The sequence below is a fragment of the Heloderma suspectum genome, chromosome 3 (assembly GCF_057233095.1).
Source record: "Heloderma suspectum isolate Gila_16-S chromosome 3, 16-S_ref, whole genome shotgun sequence".
NCBI lineage: Eukaryota > Metazoa > Chordata > Lepidosauria > Squamata > Helodermatidae > Heloderma > Heloderma suspectum.
In genome coordinates this window covers 82,478,132-82,503,128 of record NC_139460.1, presented here as the reverse complement: position 1 = coordinate 82,503,128, position 24,997 = coordinate 82,478,132, and the positions used below count along the sequence as shown (strand labels likewise).

The 24,997-nt window shown below is 44.3% G+C and overlaps 1 protein-coding gene across 1 annotated transcript in view; it reads left to right on the top strand.

Moving 5' to 3' along the window:
- The first annotated feature begins 1,094 nt into the window (after positions 1-1,094).
- The window catches only part of ADAMTS5 (ADAM metallopeptidase with thrombospondin type 1 motif 5), a 71,792-nt gene continuing 47,889 nt past the window's right edge, over positions 1,095-24,997 (top strand). The window contains exons 1-2 of the mRNA XM_084841710.1: positions 1,095-4,658; positions 24,795-24,927. Coding sequence (XP_084697836.1) covers positions 3,603-4,658; positions 24,795-24,927 — 1,189 coding nt within the window. The 5' untranslated portion in view covers positions 1,095-3,602. The remainder of the gene's footprint in view (positions 4,659-24,794; positions 24,928-24,997) is intronic.

The following is a 24,997-nucleotide window of genomic DNA, read 5'->3' as shown; positions in this document are numbered from 1 at the left end:
CGCCACCATTTGCGTACGCGCGTGGTTGGTTTTTTTTAATCAGCCGTGATAGGCTACGTAAACATTTACATAGCCTATCACGGCTGACTGCAGGGACACAAACGGACGGATGTCCGGCTGCTGGCGGAGCTGGCCGGTGGCTCCGCAGAATCACTGTGGAGCACAGCCGGCCGGCTAGGATTCCGGGGGGGGGGGGAGGAACGGAGCGCCTCCCCCCCGGCCAGGATTCCGGGGGAGGGACGGAACGCCTCCCCCTCCACCATCAGCATAATCCGCGAAAGGTAAGTACCTTTCGTACATCACTAGGTAACCAATTGGGAGGGGAGGAGGGAGGGGAAAGAAGAGATATGAAAGCTTGAGGCTTATTCCAGGTTCATTCATGTAGTTCCAAACCAAAGTTTGGTGTTCCATCTGAACCAAGCCAATGTGTCCTGCTCCTATTTAGCCTAGCCAGGAAACTTACATTTGGGTAATCCAAAAGAAAAGATGGGAAGCACCAGGTCCATACTTAATGTACTGAGGACTCCAGAATAATGGAGAAGAGTGATGTTCCCCACTGCCATGTGATCCCAGTTCAGTATGGCCTTGGCAAGAGAGAAGTGGCTCAGCAGTGCTTAGGACCTGTCACTCTGGCTCCCTTGCATGTGGAACTATTTGCTTTGTTCACACCTGTCTACTCTCTGCTTGTAACACAATGTGGTCTGTGCTGGAATAGTGTAATGGCACAGTAGCATTAGGCTGCAATCCAAAGCACACTTTCCCTGAGAGTAAGCCCCCTGAACACAATGGGAGTTACTTCTGAGTAGACATACATAGGATTGTGCTGTTAAGAGTCCAAGGATACTATACCTACCTTTTTAAAAGGAAGTTGAACTTGAGCTGGGAATGCTGGGAGTTGTAGGACTTTTTTTAATATCTAAACATGCATAGGATTATGCCTTAAACTATTTTGTCTGGAAGGAAGTGAAAAAAAACAGGGCATTTGGGGGGAGAATATTTACTGCAGTACAAAGGGAAATGCTCCTTTCCAGTTGGTCTACAAAGAAATAAAATCATAACATAAAATTGGAGACATTTTGATTGGTTTTAGTCAAGCAGCACAAGGCATTGCCACATTTATTATTTATAAGCACCTAAAATCTATTAAGTGCTAATATACAGCAATCTTTACATAGATGATGAGACAGGAAAAAAATAGACTGGAAATGATTAAAGGTATGTATGTACATACATTCTTGGGCCATCAGTTCTTTAAGGGCCCTTATCCTTTTTAAATAGAACACTGCTCTGCACAGATTCTAGAGTTCCAGAATTTGCATAGCACCTGAAACTGTAGAGATGCAATAGACTTAGCTAAGAGAAACATGCTATGCACAAGACTCCTTCCTTGCTCTTGCGAATCTTGCTTGCTGTGGTACCTCATTTGACCTCTTAGGAACATCAGCAAGAATGATGGTGCAATTTCTTTTTGTTTCTTCACATCCGCTTTTTTATTTTTAAAAGGGCAGGTTCAATCTGAGTGTTTTCCTTTCAGGCTCCAGAGATCAAGTCCGGGTGAAATAATTAAACTGGCAATAAATTGAGATCCAGATATGTCACATCTGTATGCTGGGTAGCCTTGCTTGATCATGAGGACAGGCTGGGGGCGGGGGTCAGGATTGCCATAGGGTGGAAAGGGATTATTTGAAGTTCTTCTTAAAGACTTGCAAGAGTTAACTCTTCCTAACCTTTTGGTTCTTCTTTGGGCGTAGGAGGAAATTACAGACCTTCCAGGCTAAGTGACAGTTGGCCTGGGATAATGACAGGCGAATGAGTAGCGAGAATCCAAGCCATGCAGATAAAGGAAGAAAGAATGGATTGGCTTTTCTTCTGTTTGCGGAGATGGGCCAGCTGCAACCCATGAGGGCATTAAACACTACAGGACACAGCAATACCCCCTTAGTCTCAGCACTGCACGGCTAGAGAATTATCCCATGTCAGGAGACTCATCTGCTGTTTGCAGAACACCAGAAAAGGGCTATATGTGTGCCTTTCGACCTACCATACATCTGCTGAGAGAGAAATTCTGATAATTTCAGAAGACCCAGCCTATTCCTGTCCCCATAAAGTCACCTCAGCCACCTAATCAAAAGACATTAAGGGCACAAACCTACACATGTTCAGACAGGGAAAAGTTCTACAATTCCCAGCATTCCCTAGACACCCATAGCTGGCTGAGGAATGCTGGGAGTTGTTGTTGTTGTTGTTCAGTCGTTAAGTCATGTCTGACTCTTCGTGACCCCATGGACCAGAGCACGCCAGGCCTTCCTGTCCTGCGCTCTCTCCTGGAGTGTGCTCAAGTCCATATTCATTGCATCGGTGATGCTATCTAGCCATCTCATCCTCTGCCATCCCCTTCTCCTTTTGCCTTCAATCTTTCCCAGCATCAAGGTCTTTTCCAGGGAGTTTTCTCTTCGCATTAGGATGTTAGACAGAAAAAGAAGTCCTAAGTGCCCAGGATTGCACCTTACGTGCCATAACCAGAGCAAACCTGGTGGGGCAGGAAAGGAGTGGGGAGAAGCAAAGGATTGTGGCAAGTGAAGCTGACTGATTATGGCAGCCTTCCCCAACTTGATGCCTTCCAGATGTGCTGGGGCTACAATTCCCAGCATCCCCCAGCTGGGAGTTGTAGTCCAAGGCATCTAGAGAGCACCAAACTGAGGAAGACTGGGTTAAGAAAGAGTCATTCTTCCCAAGGAACACTGTGGCTTTAAATTATTCAAAGGACTTGGAGGCTCCTTACTCAAACGTTTCCTTCCAGTTTCATTGCCCTCCTCTCTTTCCTCTTTCTCACCTCCGTGAACCACCCCCTCCTTCTTTCTCTTTCTCTCTCTCTCTCTCTCCCCCCCCAATTCCCCCCACCAGCGTTTCTCCCCCCCCCCTTCCCTTCCTCTGTCTGATTAAACGGGAGAAGGAAGTGTGGGAGTGGTGGTTTTGAAGCTCTCCCTTTAAGAGGCAGCCTGCAATGACGAATTGTTGAAATTGCCATTGCAGGATGGCATTCCGCTATAAATTCATTGTTCCACCTCCTCTCATCTTCACAGCTCTCTCCCTGCTCGTCTTGTTCACATCGGCGGACTGGGGATAACCACCCCCACGACCTCAAACATCCCTAAACTCCCATCGGAGGGAGGACTTGGCGATTTAATCTGGGACATCCCCTACCCAGCCCCCTACCGATAAGCGAGGGCTTCTTTTCTTCCCTCTGTCTCTCTCCCACCCTCTCCAAGCGAAACAATAATCAAAACAAAACCCGGGACGACAGAAGTTCAAGGCGACCCTCCGGGCGGCGTTGCTGGAACTGCCGGCCTCTTGCTCGGGTCGGATGACTCGGCGGCTGCACGAGAGAGAAGCGTGAAGTAGTCCAACTTCTCGGATGCCTCCGGGCGGCTGGGAGAGCCGCGTCTCGCTCGCTCGCTCGCTCGCCTCGGTGTTGCTCGTCCCGCCGCGCCAGCAGGAGCAGCTGCAGCTGCAGCAGCAGCCCCGGTTGACACTGCGCCCGCTCCCACGCCCGGGTCGGCGACCGAGTCTCCCCGACGGCAGAGCGAGCGCGCGAGCCCACCATGCTGCTGAAGTTTGTTTGCTCGCCGCTGCCGCTGCTGCTGGCTGCAAGCTTGCAAGCCGCCGCCGCCGCCGCCGGAGTTTCCCCAGCAACTTCAGCACCTGCCTATGATAAAGCCTGGCGACGCGCGGCGGCGGCGGCGGCGGCTGCCCCGGCGGGAGTCGCGCAGCCCTTCCCCCCGGAGCAGCGAGCCCGCGGCCTCGTGGAGAGCGTCGACCGGACCTACTCGGGGGGAGGCAAGGTGGGCTACGTCCTCTACGCGGGGGGGCAGCGCTTCCTCCTGGATCTGGAGAAGGACGCGCGGCTGGGCTCCGCCGAGCAGCTGCGCCGGGGCAAGGGCCGCTGCTACTACCGGGGCACGGTGGACGGCAGCCCCCAGTCCTTGGCCGTCTTCGACCTCTGCGGAGGCCTGGACGGCTACTTCGCGGTCCAGCACGCCCGCTACACGGTGAAGCCTTTGCTCCGGGGCAGCGCGGCGGCGGAGCCCGCCCGGGAGCGGATCTACGGCGATGAGGCCGCCCGGGTGCTGCACCTCTTCTTCAGGGATCATTTCAGCTTCGAGACGCTGCCTGCCCGCCCCAGCTGCGAGACGCGCGGCTCGTCCGCGCCGCCCGTCCTGGCCCAAGAGGGACTGGGCCCTCGGGGGCCGCGGGAGACGGACCCCCGCACCAGGGCGGCGCTGTTCCCCGGCGCCTTCTCCCCCCCGCGGGCGGGCCCCGGGCCCAGGAAGCGGCGCTCCGTCTCCAGGGCCAGGCAGGTGGAGCTGCTCCTGGTGGCCGACGACTCCATGGCCAAGAAGTACGGCAAGGGCCTCCATCACTACCTCCTGACCTTGGCCACCATCGCCTCCCGGCTCTACGGGCACGCCAGCATCGAGAACCACATCCGCCTGGCCGTGGTGAAGGTGGTGGTGCTGGGGAGCAAGGAGAAGGGCTTGGAGGTGAACAAGAACGCGGCCACCACGCTCAAGAACTTCTGCAAGTGGCAGCACCAGCACAACCAGCTGGACGACGAGCACGAGGAACATTACGACGCTGCCATCCTCTTCACCCGTGAGGTAGGTTTGGGAGGAGGCCATGGCTGAGGGGCCCCATCTAGGCCCCAGCCTTGTGGAGCTCTGTCCTCCGCCTTCAGCTTCATTCCTCCGCTTCACAGCAGGTGTGTTGAACTCTTTTTTTTCTCCATGGGGTCCTCTCCTGGGCCCTGTGATTGCATTGCCACTGTCTTTGTTTTCTTGTTTTAATCCCTCTCTGGTTCTGTGTGCACTCATGTCCTACAGCTGCTCTCCTGCCTGTCAGAAGTCTTCCTGAAAATACCCACTACCATTAGTTTACACATCACCTGTCATAATGTGCATTACGACAGATGTAGCTGTTACCTGAAGATCCTACAATAATTCCAGGCATCTGCTGAGAAGCTGCATGAAAGGAAGGGTTTCTTGCACTCATGTCCTGCCTGTGGGCATCTGGTTGGCCACCGTGGGACCAGAATGCTGGACCAGAGAGGCCTTTGGTCTGGTCCAGCAGGGCTCTTCTTACGACCTTATCACATTCAAAATAACCGCTTCCAAACAAATGGGGAAAAACAGTTGGATAGAGTCAAGTGTCCTTTTCAAATGCAGCATCCTCCCGCACTAGCCATAAGATATTTGTCACACTGATGTGCAGTTGGAGGCAAAAAAAAACACCTGGTGTTCTTCATTAGAGTACTGCATGAAGATGATGCAGAAGTGAAATGGTTAATGTTGTAGCAGGATCAGGAGGTTGAACAGGTGCTTGTAAACAGAGTCTCCAGCAACAAGCTTTCCCAGAAAGGATCCTTTTATTGTATGTTTCTAAAGATCAGATTAATTGGTCCCCACCTTTGGGTTGTTCAAGATCCACCAAGCAAACTGAACATTGCCTTCTGAGTCTTCTCTGCCAGTCATCTCTGGCACCTGGTAATGGTGAGATAGAGTCCTGTTGCACAAGTGCTGCACATGTCTTCGGGGGGGGGGGGCTTTTCCAGCATGCATGGCCTCATACCACCTGCAACCTGATAAGCTTCTCATAAGGCTTTTAAGCAAACAGTGTTATGTCCTGCCATTAGGGAAACCTTGCTCTAGGCGAATACCTGAATGTAACTTGTAGTGTTGTCACAAAGAAGCCTTTAGAATTTTTAAAGCAAGCATTTCCTATTTTTAGGGTTGATGCCATGGCTGAACAGAGATGCAATATATTTATCTAGATAATCCAGTTCTAATCAAACTTCCTCATTTATACTAGCACTGATGCTCAGCTGAAATTTGTGTTGGAAAATTGAACCAATTTAAGTCACAAGATTAGTCATGGATAGATCATAAAGGATCAATAAGCCTCTCTCCCATATAGCATTACTGTTCTGAATGACTTCTGATAATTGTGCACCTCCTATCAGTTGGACACAAGCAAACGAAGCAACTATGAACTCATTGGTTTCAAATCCAAACCTGGCTGTGTTGAGATTAGTTCTGGAACAAAATATGTGATGTGGACCTTCGGGAGCTCACAAGTTCCTTGCTTAGTTGCTGGTAATTTAACATGGCATTTCCAGCATGAAAATAAAGTAGCAATAAAATTGGAGAGGCACAACATGTGTGGCTCAAGAGAGGAGAACATAAATTCAAACCACATGTAAACACAGCCGCAGAAAAGTAGTGCACCAGGTTAGGTGAAGGGTGGGGTTGCAGTGCCTCATTCTCTACAGGATGGAATCTGGTCTCCTGATCCGTTAGAGTTCTGAACTGGTAAGTGTTATCCATACAGCTTTTTGGATGAGTTCCGAATGATAATTTAGAAGAATTGGCCAAACCAGTTCTGGGGCATGGCTCCAGTGGACATGTGGCACTGTTTATGCAACAAGACTTTTCAACACAAATGTCCCCTTCAGTGTGTTCTTCCGCTTTTCCTTCTTTAATTCAGAAAAACACATAACTTTCCATTAGAGTTCCCTTCCTCTGCTCAATCACTAGAGACTGCCAGAAAAAAGAGGCTTGGGATGGTTTGTGGAATGAGTTACTCCAATGAAGGGGTAAGAAGAAAAACACCTAGCATGTTTTTTTATTACTATAAATACTTGGAATATTATGATGTTCCTGCCGTGCTGCACTTGTGCTGTATGTTCTTTCTGGGGATGTCTAAAGCCATTCACTTTTAACCATAAACTCACAGGGCGGGAAGGAGCCTCCAAATTCCTAAAGTACATCCCAGACTTTTATAAACACAAACAGTATCTAACATGTTTACCTAGGCTCCTTAGAGAAAATCTGCTCAAAAGATTTCATATTCTTATCTCAAAGTGTTACATAAATTATAAAGAGAAATTATATAGTTAGATAATCTATGTATGTCTTTTTTTCTTGCATAGATTGAATGTGCACATGGTGAATTGGTCACATGAGCACAAATCCTATGTGTGATAAGCAGTGTGTAGATTTTCTCACATGAATTATGCTGCACAAGGTGGCAATTTTAAATTTGTGTTGGCTGACTCATACAACTTGTTTGTTATTTGTTTATTCAGTCCTGGAAGAGGAGGGCAAAAGTAGATGCCTGGGGAGTGGGGATGGGAATGGGGATGGAATGGATCGTTGCTCATTTTATTAATTTGTGTGTGTTTGTATTATTTCAAATAATCATGTAATTAAGTTGTGTGATTCTTTTAGTGTGTGTCTTCTATGATACTCAGCCCCTGTTTACTGGTTCTCCCACCAAATCATTTTGAAAGCTTTGGAATAAGGTGGTAAATGTAGGTTGAGTTTCAAGTTGGAGGCACACCAAAGCAGTCACATGACTGCTACAGCATGAAGAGTTAATAGAGATCCACTTAACATATGTTCTCTCTGTGTGAATTTCTAGTTATTCCATAGACCTTTCTTTTGAATATTAACAAGGGCTGTAGGTTTTGCATTAATTAGAAAACAATGGTGTTGGGGGGTTTTCTTTCTTCTGGGGAGAAAGGTGATCAAGAATGAAGATTACATTTGGGTCCTCCATCTAATGGCATTGGAAGGTGAATGAATCACTGTTACAGTTGCAGACTGTAAACATGAAAAAGAGTTTAAAGGTAAAAATGTTAGAGGAGAAACATCTCATGCAGGGCACAGGTCTTTTTCAAGCTGCCTGTTTTTTACCCATTTTTTGTTTTTTCAACAAGAAGAGAAGTAGCAGCAGTTGGCATGGGTATACGACTTTTACAACTCTGTTTTGAATGTATGAAGTAGGTTGCTTAGCAACTAGACGCTTAGCCACAGCTCCATGTTTTGATGGGCTCCAAATACTGCTCTGTTAAGTTTTTGTATACCCAGATGCCTTCTTCTAAGTTGGTTGTTTTTCAGTCATGGATCAAGTGTATGAGGTACATTTTCCATCCCTGTTTATTACTCAAGGCCACCTTGAGCTTCAATGGACTAATATTTGCATATCATCTATCAAATGAACATATTATGATATGCATGTGGTTCTTCATGCATAACTACCTTCATTAAATGTTCAGATTGCCATAGAATTCACTCTGATCTTGCCAGTGGTCTCTAACGATACTTGTAGCAAAAGTTTTATTATGTTTGACAAACTGCCTGCTTAAAAAGCAGAGTTGCTGTTGAAACATGTATTTACTTCACCTTCCTTGAGCAGGTGACATTTTCATTGTGAGGTTTTAAACAGTGGTCAGGATCCAAAGAACCATTCACAAAAGTGGTTCAGTGGGCCTAAGAGGGATGCACAGCACAACCATAAGCATGTTTACTTAGAGGCAATTTCCGCTTAGTTCCATGGAGTATTTTCTCACTAGTACATGTCCTTGGATGATATTCTAGAGGTGACGGACTCGACCTTGGGGGAGGTGGGAGTGGCGATGGCCAACAGAAAGCTCTGGCGTGGGCTGGTCCATGAAGTCACAAAGAGTCAGAAGCGACTGACCGAATAAACAACAACACGTCTGCTTACAATTGCAGCTTCAGACTTGCAATGGAATCCCTTTATTCTGCAAAGGATTTTGGTATGCATTCTACATTCATATGGGGTACCTTTTAGTCTTGAGGGGCAATGCCATTGGAACAGCCCATATGTGCCCAGAACATACTTAATATGCTCCCATGACTGTGCATGGTGATGACAGCTACACTGTCTTTTGTGAAATCTTGTCCACTATATTGATCTTCTCATCAAGGGACTCCTGATATACTTAGACTGCAAACCTAAAAACACTTCGTAGTTGTTGTTGTTCAGTCGTGTCCGACTCTTTGTGACCCCATGGACCAGAGCATGCCAGGCCTTCCTGTCCTCTGCTAGGGAGTAATCTCCACTGAACACAGTGGGACTTACTTCTGAGTAAACATGGATAGGATTGCACTGTTAATGGGGGATCCTTTGAACACCACTGAAAATGACCAGCCTTTGGAACAGTTCCATCCTCCACCGCTGCTGTTCATCATTTATTTGGCATCTACCCTGTACTGAGTGCTGTACAATGTGTAGAAGTGGCAGAGTTTCTAGGAACTTACAGCCTTCATTAGTGGGACAAAAGGTCAGACAAACCAGCAGGGAGTGGACCTGTCAGAAATTATTCAGTAAGGTGGGCATAAAGGAGGTGGGAGGCTCGATACTCAGATTTAGGCAAAGCAAGGATGGGGTGCTTCAGGAAAGCTTTGCTGAAGAGGTAAGATCTAAACCTAAAACTGGTGGGGGACCGGTGGCCCTCCAGATAAACTTCCACATGCCCCAGCCAACATAGCTGGTGGTCGGGGATGGGGGTGGGATTGTATTCCAGCAATATCTGGAGAGTTGCATGTTCCCCCACCCCAACCTAAAGGAAGAGTTGAAATGGTCTCGATGAAGACAAAGAAGAATGCAGCTCTAAGCACAAGGTGCAGCAGCACAGAAGACACAGAAGGGCTGGATGGAAGGAAGGAACAGAAGGGGGCGGTAGGAAACAGAATGTGCTTGTGCTCTCTGAGGTGGATTTCGATGACAGGAAGTTACATGGTAGCTGCTGGAAAGTGTACTGCATGACGTCTGTGTGGTGAAGTAGCGTTCAGCCACGTGATTAATCCTAACATTACCACTTCCTGGGTTTTCTGGGTGGCTGTGGATGGATGATATTGCCTTAATCATGTGGTTGGAAACTGCAGCAGCCCACCATAAGATTTCAAACAAGTGCCAATCATTGCTCCTCCTTGCTTACTCCTGTCTCCAGCAATGCAAAAGTCGCTTCCCGTGTAGTTCCACAATTTGGATTTCAGGCAACTACCCAATGTGCACTTGTTCCTGTGGATTAATTTTGACTGCTCTTTAAAATGCAATCATAGAAACAACCCTAGCTGCTAGAGCAGATCTACACACACACACACACACACACACACACACACACCCTACACATGTCAAGTAGCTCCATGTGTTGAAAGAGCTGTGGGGCCATGCTACTGGCCCCCCCAACATGTGCACCTTGCCCCCCCATCATCCACATGTTGAACATGAAGGACATCTGCAAGAGTGAAGTCTATGTGTATAGGATTCAGTGCGTTCTGGAGCCCCAGTTGCACAGGGTTCCATGTGTAGAAGTCTATGCATGTATGCTTCCCCTGCTGGAGGCACCCATGCTCAACGTGTAGATATTGGGATCCGTGTTGGTCAACACACAGGGTAGCGGGGTGGGACCAGTAACACAGCCTTGGAGCCCTTCAGTGGATGGACTAATGTGTGTGTCATGTGTCAGGGGGACATGATACAAGTGTGTAAAGCAGGGGTGGCAACTTGTGGCCCTTCAGATGTTTTGGTATGCAACTCCCATCAGCCCTAGCCAGCATAGCCAATGGTGAGAGCTTATGGGAGTTGTAGATGTTTTTGCCTACAACTGGCTAGGGCTGATGGTACACAAGCAGCCCACCATAGGGGTAAAGGGAGAATGGAACTCTGAGTCTCACATTCTCTCTCATGTTTTAAATAAATAAGTAAATGTTTGGCTTGGTTGGCTCTGTGCCGAAATGCTGACCTCTGTTATGAGATAAACTTTACATCTCAAATTTTGACCACTAGATGTAAAAAAAAGTTTCATTTTCAGACTTTTCTAGTAATCAGGATGCCTTGGACTGCGTATATACCAAATTTTATCTTTCTAGCTGATGGAGAAGTAACCTAACAATTCAGTAGCCCTGTGTGAGTGTAAGTCCCAAGTATTTTGTTATTTGTGATGCCATATAAATATGAGGGCAATGTATTTTTGAATTTGGTTGTTTGGGTGGAGTTTATAAACATGCTTGTTTGGTTGTCTTTATTTAGACCTTTAGATTTATAGCCTGCCTTAACCCAAGGCCCTGAGACAGGGAACAGTAGTTGAAAAACAGAGGAATAGGACCTGAAAGTTTCCAATGGCTATAAGGGAATAAAGAAAGAATGGAGTGGAACAAGATACAAGAATTCTGACAGTCTTGTTTCTTGTCTAGGGTGGCCAGGTGTCAAAGAGGACAGGGCTCCTGCACCTTTAATAGTTGGGTTTTACCAGGTGTCACTTGTCAGGCACCTGGTGAAATTCCCTCTTCTACACAACAATTAAAGGTGCAGGAGCCCTGTCGCCTTTTCTATCTAGCAACCCTATTCTTATCATCAGTGAAAGTTTCCTTTTCACCGCCCCTGACTTACAATCCAACTTCTAGCAATCTACCCTCCTATTTCATAATCTTATTCATATCGGTCCCAGTAAAGTCATTAACAGCACAGTCCTGTGCATGACTACTCAGAAGGTGAGTTCCGCCGACTTCAGTGGGGCTTACTCCCAGATAGCTAGTATAATACTACAGCCTTAGAGATAATTGATAAGGAGGGTTTGGGGGGATGGAGACAGTTGGCTCAAAGCTAGATCCATTTGAAAAATCATGCCCTTGACAGTAGTTTTAAAAGCTTCATACCAAAGGCATCCTGGGTGTTAAGTCCATTGACGTTAGCCAAGTTGTTGAGCGTCAGTTCTCTCTGCCCATGACTAATTTGGTGATTCTGGAAACCGGTTATTTGCTGTGTTAACACTGCTTATTCACTCAAGCAATGTTCTCCAGACTGCCTGTCACAGTGCAAACACACGATGGAAGTAGGCTCCAGCTGTCTAAACCAGTTCCATTCTTCTTGTGATTTATGCCCATGTAGTTAGTGCCCCGTAAAATCCACCAAATCTATTTCAGCCATCACCTGAGTTCGATTGGAACAGTAGCTCTAGGAGGCAGAATACAGCAAACATTTTGGACTAAGCCCAATTCTGTTATTTTCCTCTCGCCCTTCCCCGAGTCATGTGAAAACTCAAAGAGACATTTCTCCCAAAAGATATAAGCTGTCAAGTCTTGAAAGCTGGGTGGTGTAGCTGATGGGTGGTATAGTCAGTGATGAAACTAACATGCCTGGCTGTTTTTAAAAAAAATATCACATCAGAGTCCGAGGTCATTGCCTTGCCCTTTTCCAGACAGGAGTTATATGAACTTTGTATATGGGATCTGATTAATATCACAGTGAAAGTGATACTGAAACTTAACATGAATCCTTGCATTATCTAAGCCATATAAATGATAACTCCATTGAGTTTGCTTTCTTTGGCACTGGTGATTCCTTCTTTTTAAAAGCAAAAAACTATGTGGAGTCATCCAAAAATAATATCCTTTGTTGGTATGCCAGAGGGCAGTCTGTAATTACACCAAATAATATAGCTACATGGGTTCTTTGTATGTAATACCCATTATAACTGAGCCTCTGATTGTGTTAAAGAAATTGCATTTACTGTCACTCTTACTGAAGGACCCACCTCCACTGCCATTCATGTAAATAAAGTAGCTTCATCTTAAATATATATACCAGAGTTGATGCTTTCTTCCATGACTAAAAGCAAGGCTTTGCATGATGCAATGAAAACATTGTGGTTCAATGCAGAAGTCACGCCAAACATTAAGGACGTTTTACTATGGTTAGGCATGACATCGATCCAAATAGACAAACCGTGGTTTGGGAATGGGTGCAAACAAGGTTCAGAAACCATGGTGTGAAGTGGATTTGCAAGCCATGGTTTGTGCTGACTGTGGTTTGATGTGATGTTTGAATTGACCATATTTATTGCTGCTGCTCTAACTCCAGAGGCTGCTGACCATATGCTTCTAAATGCTTCTAAATGGAGGGCTCCTAGTGCTGTGAATTAGGAGGAGCTGTGCAGCAATTCTGTCTTCTTCTCCTTAACAGATTTTCAGTGATAAGAAAAAAGATGGAAGAAGTGGTGGAAAAACAAGGGAGGACTATGAGTGGAAGACAATAATGTCCGGACCCCATAAAATTTTGTGAAAGAGGCAGGGTGATGGTACAATAAAAGTCTCATCTGGAAGCATCGCCAGAGTGCAGAGCAAACAGAAAACACAAACAGACAAGTTGTTCTTGCTGGTGGTTCCTTAGTGGTAAGCATCTCAGTGCTCTAATCCAGGGATGGGCAGAAGCTGGATCTCCAGATGTTTTGGACTTCAACTCCCAAATGCCTCTGCCAACAAGGCCAATGATTAGAAATATTGAGAGTTGAAGTCCAAAACATCAGGAGATCTACTTTCTCCCCAGCCCTACTTTAAACCACCCACAGCCCTACTCTTAGCAAAGTCAAGCGGTGTCCTAAAGTTGATGTGCAGGCAGATCTTTAGCTACCCTAACCTACAGGAGTATTTGGCCAATAAAATGCAATAGCACATCTGGATCAGACCAAGGCCTATCTAACAGCATCTGTTGGAAGGTAGCCAAGCAAACCAAAGGATGATACAGCACAAGGGTCTGTTGGCTTTACATGGCAAATTGAAGCATAGACTGCTTCTATCTTTGAATTTTCAAACCATGATTTGGGATGCAACTATAGTTAGTTCCAAACTATATTATATATATAATATCTGAATTGATGCTGCAGCCATATGTTCACAACTGCCTTAGCAGCTTGATAGTAACTTGATATTTTGCACATGGTGGTCTTGGCACATCCGTGTTTTGTACTGTTCAGCCAAGGTGTGCTGAACATTTCATTCTGTTCATGGTTGCATGTGTGCATGACTGATTACCATGCCTCTGGAGGCATGATGGCAGCCTTCTCAAGTAGCCTCAATGTGCTAATGTGGTCATGAGAGTACACTCAGTGTTAAAACTACACATGAGTGTCTAGTGACATAAGTGAGTATAGAAGACAAAATTCTCAAGTGCCTATTATATTTCAGAAGATGAAAATAACAATTTTAGCATTTTTAAACTTTTTAATTAAAAAATATCTCATTCATTCCCCAAACAGTCATATATTTTAAGTAATTCCTTTCCTCATTGAACATATTTAAAAACTCATGGCCTTTCCAATATAAAGGTCTAACAGGATCCCTTCTTTTTAAATCTTGCGTAATAATTTGGATATTCACATAACTTTTCCAGGGAACAAAACCATGATCAGAAACTCAGAGGAATCTAGGGCCTGCTTACGTTATCAATCAATTGCAATGGGTTTATCCAGTGATGTCATTCCGCTAGCGCAAAACTTCTACTGCTTGTGAAAACCCTATTTTTATCCTTCTAGGTTATATCCGACATTATGCTAACAGAAAAATTACATGAGTTGGTGTTGTTCTGCGAGTGGTTGCACAACTGCTAGCGCAAGCAACACCTACTCTAACAAAGTCATAATGAGTTGCACAGTGCCTTTGAATAGAGTTTCAGAACATCTTGTGCAGTGCCTTTGCAACTGATTGTGCAACAGATTGTATAAGTAGAATTAAAGTACTGGATATGACACTTGTGCAAGGATAAAAACAGGGTTTTGTCAAGTAGTAGAAGCTTTGCGCTAGTGGAATGCCAGCACTGGATACAACCTGATATATCTTTGCTACTTCTTCCTGCTCACATATGTCACTCTACATGGGAATCATGATCCTGTGCATGCTGTGGCAAAGTAGGGTTTCTGTCCTACTTTGTGTTCTCACCTTTGGTGACTGTATCACCATGGTGTTGCAATACTCAGTTTTCTCTGTATGGGACGCTGCACTTCAAAAAGGAAATTGTAGAGCTGGGAAAGGTGCAGATAAGTTCAACCAAAAATGATCGGGGCTTGGAGCAGCCACCTATGAGGAAAGGGACTGAGGAAACGTTTGGGGCTTTTAGCTTAAAACAAGGCAAGTAACAGGGGTCATGGTACAGGTGTATAAAATGATGCATGGTGTGGGGAAAACAGATAGAGTGAAGTTTTTCTTCCTCTCTCATAATACTGCAACCCAGGATCACTCCATGAAGCTAAATGCTGGGAGATTCAGGACAGCTAAAAGGAGGTACTTCACATTGTTAAACTATTCACTACCACAAGATACAGTGATGGATATCAACTTGGACAGCTTTAAAAGGGGATTAAACAAATTCATGGAGGATTAGGCTACAATCTTATGCACCCTTACGTCGAGTAAGTCCAGCTGAATTCAGTGGGACTTCTGAGCAGATACGCATGGGATTGTGCTGTGAGGCGATCAATGGCTACAAGTCATGCTAGATATATATTAACTCCAATATCATAGGCAGTATGCCTCTGTATACCAGTTGCTGGGGAACATGAGTAGGAGGCTGCTGTTGCGCTCATATCCTGCTTGTGATCTTCCCGTGGGCATCTTGTGGGCTACTGTGGGAACAGAATGCTGGAATAGAAAGGCCTTGATCTGATCCAGCAGAGCTCTTCTTATGTTCTTATGTATTTGCTTATGTTTAAATAAAAGGTAACAAAACAAATGTTTCTCACACAAACATGTAAGTTGGAATAAAAAGTCTTATCCTATGGCCTTACCAAGAGACAGGGATCAAATCATTTCATTTTATTGATTTAGGAAAATGTCTGTGCAGCCTTTCAGTGGAACAGCCAGGATGTTGTATACATTAGCATTAATAAAGCAATAACTATATTGAAAGCACCTAAAAGCAAGAAAAAAATACAGAACAAAAATCACAGCACATGAATAGATACCACTGGAGAATTGCTTTCACTTTTTTCAGATTTATATATAAGTTGTTAGCTGCCCTGGGCTAATTGTGAGTAAGGGTGGGATATAAACCAAACAGATAGATACATACATACATATGCACATTATTTAGAGACAATTCAAATGTTCTGCAGAGCCCTATTTAAAGTTTGCTTCTTAAGGGTAAGAAGTTAAGGGTGCAATCCTATGCATGTTTAGACAGAAAAAAACTTCTACAATTCCCAGCATTCCCCAGCCAGCCATGCAATGTGTAATACACTGTTCAGAGTGCTGTACCATCCCTCATATGTATGTGAGGGATGGTATGTTTTCTCGTATGAGGTGGTACAGACTATGTAAGGTACTCTGTCAGTTCCTTTAACTCTTAATTTGAGAACAGAGACACCTCACCCAGATAAAGTGTAATATCAGTGGAGAAAATTCACTGTTGTCCTCATTCAGAAAAACAAGTGGGACATGCAACAAAATGTGGAGTGCGCCTGTTCAGTGTTCCAGCCAATCAGAAATGCTCTCTTCTGGGCTACTCTGTTCCATTCTCCCTCTCCCCCAGTTTTCCATTCCTTTCTCCCTACAATGGTAGTCAGCATTCTGTGACCGTTGAGCATACTCAATACTCATTGGGCTGTTTGGGATTTGTTTGTTTTTTGCTCCATTCATTTTTTTTCCTAAATGTATTTTGTACTTCTGCAGACCTCAGGGTTCCCCCAGACATGCTGATACCTCTTTCTTGTGTGTGTGCATGGTGCCATTTTAGCCACATAAAGATGCCACATCTTTAAAGAAAACTTTATTTATGTTTAGCTTCCAGATGTCGAGAAAACTTGACCTTTAATGAACTGTCAGATTAGTTAGTGATTTTGTGATGCCCTGCACATTCTTCATGCCTCAATGAATGCATTAATAGTGCCAAACCTGTATAAACTGCATGCTTCCTGACTTCTTATTGATCCGTCTATTTTGAAACAATAGCAAACAAGTTCGGAGACCAGCTGCTGAAATCTCTCTTTTAAAAGGGTTGTACAGTACAGTTCTCTTTATCTAATTACCTAGGAAATATCCAAAATGATTGGATAATTGGCTGTTTAGATAAATAGGTGTGCTGTTTGCACAGTTGCAGTCACATATGTCTACATCAGGGGTGTGAAACACTTTTCAGCCTGAGGGCCAGATCGCCATCTGGGAAACATCCTGGGGGGCTGCATGACAGCAGTGGGAGTGGACAGGGCCCAAAGTGGGTGTTACCACTTCACTCTCTTACATACCATTTATATGCGTACACACATACCCTTCCCAGTCCCTTGTGGGATGGAGGTTCCCCATGCCTAATCTACATAGATTGTATAGTGAATTTAGATAATTAACAGATGTGGCTATTTGAGTCATGGGATTTCTGGTATATTTATTCTTGGGAGCCTGTGCGATTAAATGAAAGCACATGGAACAGGAACAACATGGGCACTTGTGGGTTCAAATCCATGGGTCCTCTGCATGAGTTGGGCCTTGGTTCCCTGCTTATCAAATGAAAATGGTAGGAATGCATCTTTTAGGTTGTGAGTTTGAACAACTGGAATAAGTATAAATCACTTGCATATCCAGACTGTTATGTAAATAATGAATGGAAATATATAGAGCCATAAGCTGCTATTAAGACAATGTGCTAAGCCTTGAAATCAGACAAAATAAGATATATAAAGAGTATGTCATTGCTTGAAAAGAGAGGACAGGTATCTATTTTTGCATTTATTTATAAAGGCATGATATTTGTATCCCACATTGACCCACCAGGGAGCCTTCAGACTGCATACAGCTTTTCTCACACTCATACTCCATTACATCCCATTTTTCCAGTTCTGTCCTGTGCAGAATGACATTACATCTGGCAGTAGCGATGTTGTAGAATAACATCGCTGACCTGGATGTGATGTTCTGGGAGTACTGAAACAAGGTAGTAGTAATTTGCCTGATACACACACACCCTGCTGTACCAATGAAGGCTGGTGAACATATAACCATGAGTGGATCATGTGCCCTTTCTTCAACCTTCTCATCTCTCCCACATAAATTCTCTGTATCCAATCCCCCAATGGCCTTCACTGTGATTAAGGCTTATGTCAGTATCAGTCTTAACTATGGTTCATGTTAACCAGGGCTTGTTGTTAAATAGGATTTGAAACCTGCAGTTGTTTCAGAATCCTGGTTAATAACATGTCGTGATTAGCATTAATCATGGGTAAGTGATTTGGAACGTTATGTGTAAACTGAACTTTTGAGTCCATGGTTGAGCCATAATTTGAATTTAGATCTCCTGGGTCTATGCTTCACCCTTGACTCATGCCTGTTCTCAGAAAACAACATATGTTTTTGAGATTTCTTGCTGAATTTCTGAGCTGCAGTATTTGGTAACAGGTCATTCAGTACGCCTTTTTTTTTTTTTTTTTAAGGAACTCTTTGGGGAACAGATGCCCCTATTGTTTATGCATACACAAAGAGGTGTTCTATATTGCTAGAAGTGGCAGGAATAAATCCCATTGCACTACTTTGGAATTTTAAAGGTTAGGACCGCACTTGTCATCTAGTGCCTCAGTTAACATTCCTGTCACTGAAATACAAAGTTCCTGAGCTGAAATCTGAGGTGAACTTGAGGGAATCCAATTGGCTTAACTTGCAGGTTTTCCTAGTTTTCTTATCATGTGGTTTAAAACTGAACTGCTTTATTTTTAGTGAGTTGAATTCAAAAGTGACACACACAGGCTTATGAAGAGATGTAAATTACTTTTGTACACAATTCGACTTAACATGAGACCATTACTTTCTGATAATTGATCCAGAGTAATTGTAAGTATTTACTCAAGACATTCCAAAAGACTTAGGGTGGGTGGTGAGTGGGAGGAAATGCAACTACTCCACTTTAATTGTGTTTGAAGTATAATAGCCAGTAGGCCCACCAATACCCTGTTCTACATGCTAAAAATATATTTATGACATATTTATTACACTTATATCCTGCTTTTCTCTAAGGACCTCAAGGTGCTGTACATGGTTCTCCTTCCCCATTTTATCCTCACAACAACCCTGTGAAGTAAGGTAGGCTAAGAGATTGTAACTAGCCCAAGGTCACCCAGTGAGCTTCATAGCTGAGTAGGGATTTGAAATTGAGACTCCCCCGTCCTAGTCCAACACTCTGTTCATGGAAGACAAGACTATCAATGGCTACTAGTCATGATGGCTGTATATTACCTTTAATTATTGGAGAAAGCATGCCTCTCAGTTGCTGTGGAACACAAGCAGGAGGGTACTATTGCACTCATGCCCTACTTGTGGGCTTCCCAGAGGCATCTCTTTCAAATTGGCTTTTAAAAACAGATTTTAATTATATAAATACTCTCTCCCTTCCTCTCTATCCCTTATTCCTTGCGTGTCATGTCTTAAATTTAAATTGTATGCCTGAGGGCAGGGACTCTCGTGCTACTTATTTTTATAAGCCTCTCTGGGATCCTTTTTGGCTAAAGGGTGAGGTATAAATGCTGTAGTAAATAAATCTGGTTGGCCACTGACTGTGTGCTGAATGCTGAACTAGACAGGCCTTTGGTCTGATCGGACATGGCCCTTCTTATGTTAACCATTACACCACACTGATTCTCAGCCTACACAGCTTCTTCACAGATTGTTGTGGGAGGGAAGGGAGCATAAGAAGAACTCTGCCAGATCAGCTCCATCTAATGCAGCATCCTGTGTGTTCCTTGCATGCATCTGCAGAATGTTCCCTGGCATCAAAGTGTGCTTATACCACATACCTGTAATCTCATGAAGAAGGATTATAGGCGTAGGATTATAGGTTCTGTCAACAGCTATTAACTGCTCCAGTGCCACCATACACACTTTCTTCAGCGAGAGTCAGCTCTTTGCCCCCTATGCTCTGTCTTACACTGTGTTGTTGGCTAGTCTAATTGCCAGCCACCATAGCGAGCACTTAAATGGTGTAATGGTTTGATCTTGCTCACAGAAATCTATTCAGTCATGAAATTAACAAAGTATTCTGGCTTTCATGGAATAGCCAGTTTGTCTGCCTCGTTTATGTATGAATCTGCAGCATTAGTCATGAAATTTGCAATAGCTCTGCCTAATTCATGCAAGTTTATGAACTAGGCCTGGAGTTCCCAATGAGGTGCCTGCAGGCACCAGTGCACCCTTAGCTGGACATCAGGATAAACTTCCTGACTGTTAGAGCACTATGACAGTGGAACCAACTCCCTCGGGAGGTGGTGGGCTCTCCCACACTGGAGGCATTCAAGACGAGGCTGGACAGCCACCTGTCAGGGATGCTTTGACTTGGATTCCTGCACAGAGTAGGGGGTTGGACTTGATGGTCTTGCAGGCCCCTTCCAACTCTACTATGATTCTACCAGGGTGCCCACCAGACTTTCTGCTCCCTGCATTGCTGATTATAATTTATAATGGCAGCGAATCCCATTTTGTCTTTGCTCTTCCCCATGTTGTCTGCTCAGGCCCTCCCACTGTTCTGACTATCCACCATGAAGAGGGGAAAGAAGAGAGAGGACAGCTGATCTCTCTTGTCTCTCTGCTGGTAGTGTCCAATTAGAATGGTCTTCTCAGAAAGCAGTTCTAAGTAGATGCTACCAGTAGAGAAATGAGAACGAACAGCTCCAATGGGGCGCTACCAGCAGGCAGATGTGTGGACTCCAAGGAGAGAGCAAACTATCAGCTGTACCTCCATGAAAGAAGAAAAGTAAATAATGGGGGTGGGGGGGTGCAAGGAAAATGGAGTTGCTAGGGAAAGGAAGGGAAGGGAAAAAATAGAGAAGGCTGTGAGGCAGGGAAGGAAGAAAGGCCTGTTTGGGTGGTGATTAGAGTGGCCACTTATGAATCGTCAGAAAAGAAGACAAAAGAGGATAGCAATTTGCATAACATTTGAATACGTTTATTTATCATATTGACAAATAATTATTATTTAAAGAGAAATACAGTACATCTCAACACAGTGCAAAAAACTGTGACCAGGTGACCCGTGTGCCTGCCTGTTCAGTCTGCTGTTCAGGTTCTAACTATTGATGGGCAATAGTTCTTATGGTTCTATATATTTTTAACAAAAATTGGAAAAAACAGTCCTTAAAATAGAGTACAATTTCAAATAGTAGACAGTCCTCTGGTAGCCCTTCAAATAGAGGACTGTCCTCAGTAAAAGAGGACACATGGCCACCCTAGACTGCTGTCCTGGGAGAGAAAGTGCATGTGTGTATGGCCGATGCATTACTTTTAGTGGAATTTATGAGATGTGAGTTTGGAAAGTCGATTGGCTTATCTTCTGTGAAATGGGTGTTCTGTTGGCCAACAAAACTAGTTGTAGTAGTTTTGTTTTACAGCTCATATCCCACCTGCACCTTGTTCTCAGGTTCTTGGGCAAGTTGCTTTTAACCTCACCAGTTTGTCTCATGTGAAAAGGGTGTTTATAGTAAATATTGTGATAGTGGCTATTTTGTGACTAGGCATCCCCCCCCCCCAATTGCAGCTATTTTCTGATGATGTCCGTAGGAGAGTTTTACCCTTAAAGGCAGCCTAAACATATTTTTAAATAAATTAATAAATAGTACTTTCTCAAAATTCCAAATGTGCCCACAGGCCGAAAAATCTTGGAGACCCCGGGACTAGGCAGAGGTATAGTTGATTTTATGAATTAAGCACCAGGCTGGCTCATTTCATCAATGAAGCAGAAACACTGGCTGCTTCATGAACTCAGCAATGTTCTACACATATCCCAAATCATGTAATATCTGGAAGAGAGTACAACACACATGCATGCCCATCCCTAAAAAAAAAAAAACAGTAAAGAAGGGTGTCTGTAAGACCCTGTATAAATGTTGCCAGAATTGTATGAGTAAGAGGTTAAGCATATATGGCTAAGAGTCACTACAGGATATTAATAATATAGTTAGTTTATATATATAATTTTTATGGAAGTGGTAAATTAGTAAAAGGAATATTTGAATGAAACAGGGAAATCTGGGATTTGGAGAAATAAGGCATCATGCTGATAGATTTCTTGGCTGGTTTCTTGTATAAACAACAGTATTGAAAAGGCACTTACTTAACCACATATTCTATAAACTATAGAATTGGCAAGATTGGAATTGCTCCTAGGGAACATCTGAATTGTTTTCACAGGTGCCGCTTTTCATCAAGTTTCTGCCACATTTGCCATCTTAGGCCATTCTTGAGCAGCTTTGGTATGCCTAACTTGCACAGTGGGCTCCGAATAATCAGGGGCTCACCCTGATTTAATGGCAGGGAATGTTCTGCACAGGTAGTAGAATTGTAGGCATAGAACATATCCCATTTAGAAGTGAATGGGAAAGGCCCCTGCTCACACAGAATGTGGTATGCCTAATCAGAATCCACAGAGCTCTAGATTGTGATGCATATAATCCATGCTACGTACAGGTTTTTGAGGATGCAGGACACCAATGCATCCTCTCCCTCACTACCTTCTCACCACCATTGTCTCTAGCTGCTACTGCTCATCCTCTTTCTCATCAACGCTGCTACTTGCTTGCTTGACAGGGAGAGAGCCAGTGAGCAAGTAAGTGGCATCTAGTGCGCCTCCTTCCCACCATCACTGTTGTCTGGGCCTGAGCGAGAGGCAGGGAACAAGCAGGCTGCAGTGGAGAAGAGCTCTTGTCAGTGGGCCCCTGCTGGGATCTGCACACTTGGCAAGTGCCTGTCAGCTCTGCATATAATCTTATTTATATACACACTGTCTATAGAGTATGCAAGGGACATAATTAGTAGATTGATAGAAAACGTTCACAAACGCCTCTCAAGTAGAACAGGATTAATAATCCTTTGAACCTGTTTTTACCATATATTTTTTCTATCTTTGTAGAACGTTTACAAGCAGAAGTAGATGCCAATCTATATCAGTATGAAATAATTTCATCCCTATACCATCTGAGTTAACCTAATCAAAGGTTGCCAAGAGGTCTACAAAGTTGGCATATAGGTATTTTTGGGTTTGGGGGTATATTTAGAGACCAAGTGGTCCAACATGAAGCACTGATCAAAAGTGACCCTCAGTTCTCTAAAACCTTTGCCAGCAGTTCACTGTGTTCAACCAATTTTTGTTTAATAAGTAATGTGACGATAGCTTAGAAGCCACTTCAAGCGGATGACTTGGTCTACAAGTGCTTTTTGAAAATGTGCACCATGCTGTCAGTAACCATCTTTTCAGTATCTGGTTGTAATAGATATTATGTGTATACAGCGTTGCTAACACAGGAGTCCAACAAACTAAATTATTGCAAATAGCTCTAGGGCAAGGGCAATATGTGGGCTACATGTGGCACTCCTGACCTTTTTTGCATCTCCCCCGCCCCCGGCCCCCCATCACTGAATTTGTGATGATGGTGGTCTGGTGCCAAAATGCAGTGGAAGCAACTACATAAAAGGATCAGTTTTACTTGAAGACAACGTGAGGGGAGTGCATTCCTAGTTTTCAAGCAGAATCGTGCTCCCAGAAGCCTCCCAGGAGTGTGATTATGCTTGAAAAAAGGGTGTGCGCTCTCTGTGCTTTTTTGCTGCTGCCATGCACATTTAGTGTGTGTAGGAGTAGTGGGTGAGGGGAGGAACACAGCCCCTGGTGGCATCTGGGGAGCAACCGATCTCTAAAAGTTACCTGCCCTTGCTCTAGGGGAATAAATCTTCTCCTGGGGCTTTATTATTGGTCAGTCTTAGCTAGACTTTTCATATCCCTAACTGTAATAGGCAGCCAGGGATCTTTATTGTCTAGAGTATGGTGTTTCAATGGATTTCAGGTAAATGTACTTGTCTGCTAGGATTAAACCATTTAAAATGCTAACAGACATAAAGATTCCCAATAGCCAACCCTTACTAGTGGAGCAGTTGTTCAGCAGTGTAATAATACAGTCAAACACTATGAAAGAACACCATCATCCTAGAATCACATGCCCAGGATTACCATTAATCCTCCATTACCTGTACCTCTATATATGATTCTCAAGTGTCCCTGTGGGAGTAAGAAACGTGAGGGAGGAATGTAAGGTTAAAAGTGGCAGCCAAGTGGTAAATTGGCAGCGGGGAATCTGTGACCCTCTAGGTGTTGTCGGATAGCTGCTCCCATCATCCCCAGCCAGCATACCCAGTGGTCAGGGATGATGGGAGTTGTTTTCTAACAACATCTGCGAGGTCAATGTTTCCCCATCCCTGTGGTAAATTATCATCTGCAGTGATCTGGCATTCCTCTGTGGAACTATGAACCTTACCCACCCCCTAAAGATAACTGTATGGTTCCGTTCATAGTCACTTCATCTAAGGTGAAGGAGTCAGCCAGCCTCCTCTATACTTTCATGTTTTAGTGGTTCTATTTCAGTTCACTTTATCTCCTTATTTGCCTCCTAATCGTGTTTTTAAAAGTAGGAATTGACGTGAGTTCAGAGATTGTTATTCCAGACATTTGACCGTGGATCATGTAAAGAGACCAAAATAGTGAGCTTTGGCCTCCCAACTGTAATAGACCCTAAAGCAAAAATAAATAAATAAATTGGGAGCTCTCCCAGGCCTGAGGTTAAGCAGGTTAGAAGAAACCAGGGGAGGGGGTGGGAATATGCCACCTACAGAAATTTTCTGTAGAAAAGGCCCTGGGAAGCTTTAACAAGATCATCAATACAAATGGTTGCCAGAATTATGGTTACTACTCATCAGTGCATCACTGATACCCATGCTGGTCTCCTTTGGAAAAAGAAGATTGGCTTGCCACCTCCTGGCCTAGCAAAGGCATACACAAGAATTGGCCCACACCAAACCTTCCAGAGCAGCATATGTCTACACCTCCTTAGGAAAGTCTCCTTCACACTTTGATGGCGGTGTCTTTAATAGTGAAACGGTGTAGTTAATTCAAGAGCTGCTCCAACTCTTTGCAATCCTTGAAATAGTTTCCATTTTGTTTTAGCAATTTGGGCTTTGAGCTCCTTAGCTGAGGAGTCCAATGTGTTTCTATTGTTGCCTCTGTCAGTGCCATCCTTGTGTTGGCTATTATCATCATCTGTGTCTTGCTGTTTGCAAAGAGCCTGCAGCTTAAAGCTGTCACTGCCTGTGGGTGCAGAACTGTAACTTCAAATGCTTTCTTTCCCTTCCTTTCCTCGGCAGGATTTATGTGGGCATCATTCATGTGATACTCTGGGAATGGCTGACGTTGGAACCATATGCTCTCCTGAGCGCAGCTGTGCAGTGATTGAAGACGACGGCCTCCATGCGGCTTTTACAGTGGCTCACGAAATTGGTATGCAGTGCCTTTTTTGTTCCCTTGCCAAATACAACACTTGTAACAGCTGCATTAGTAACCAAAATAC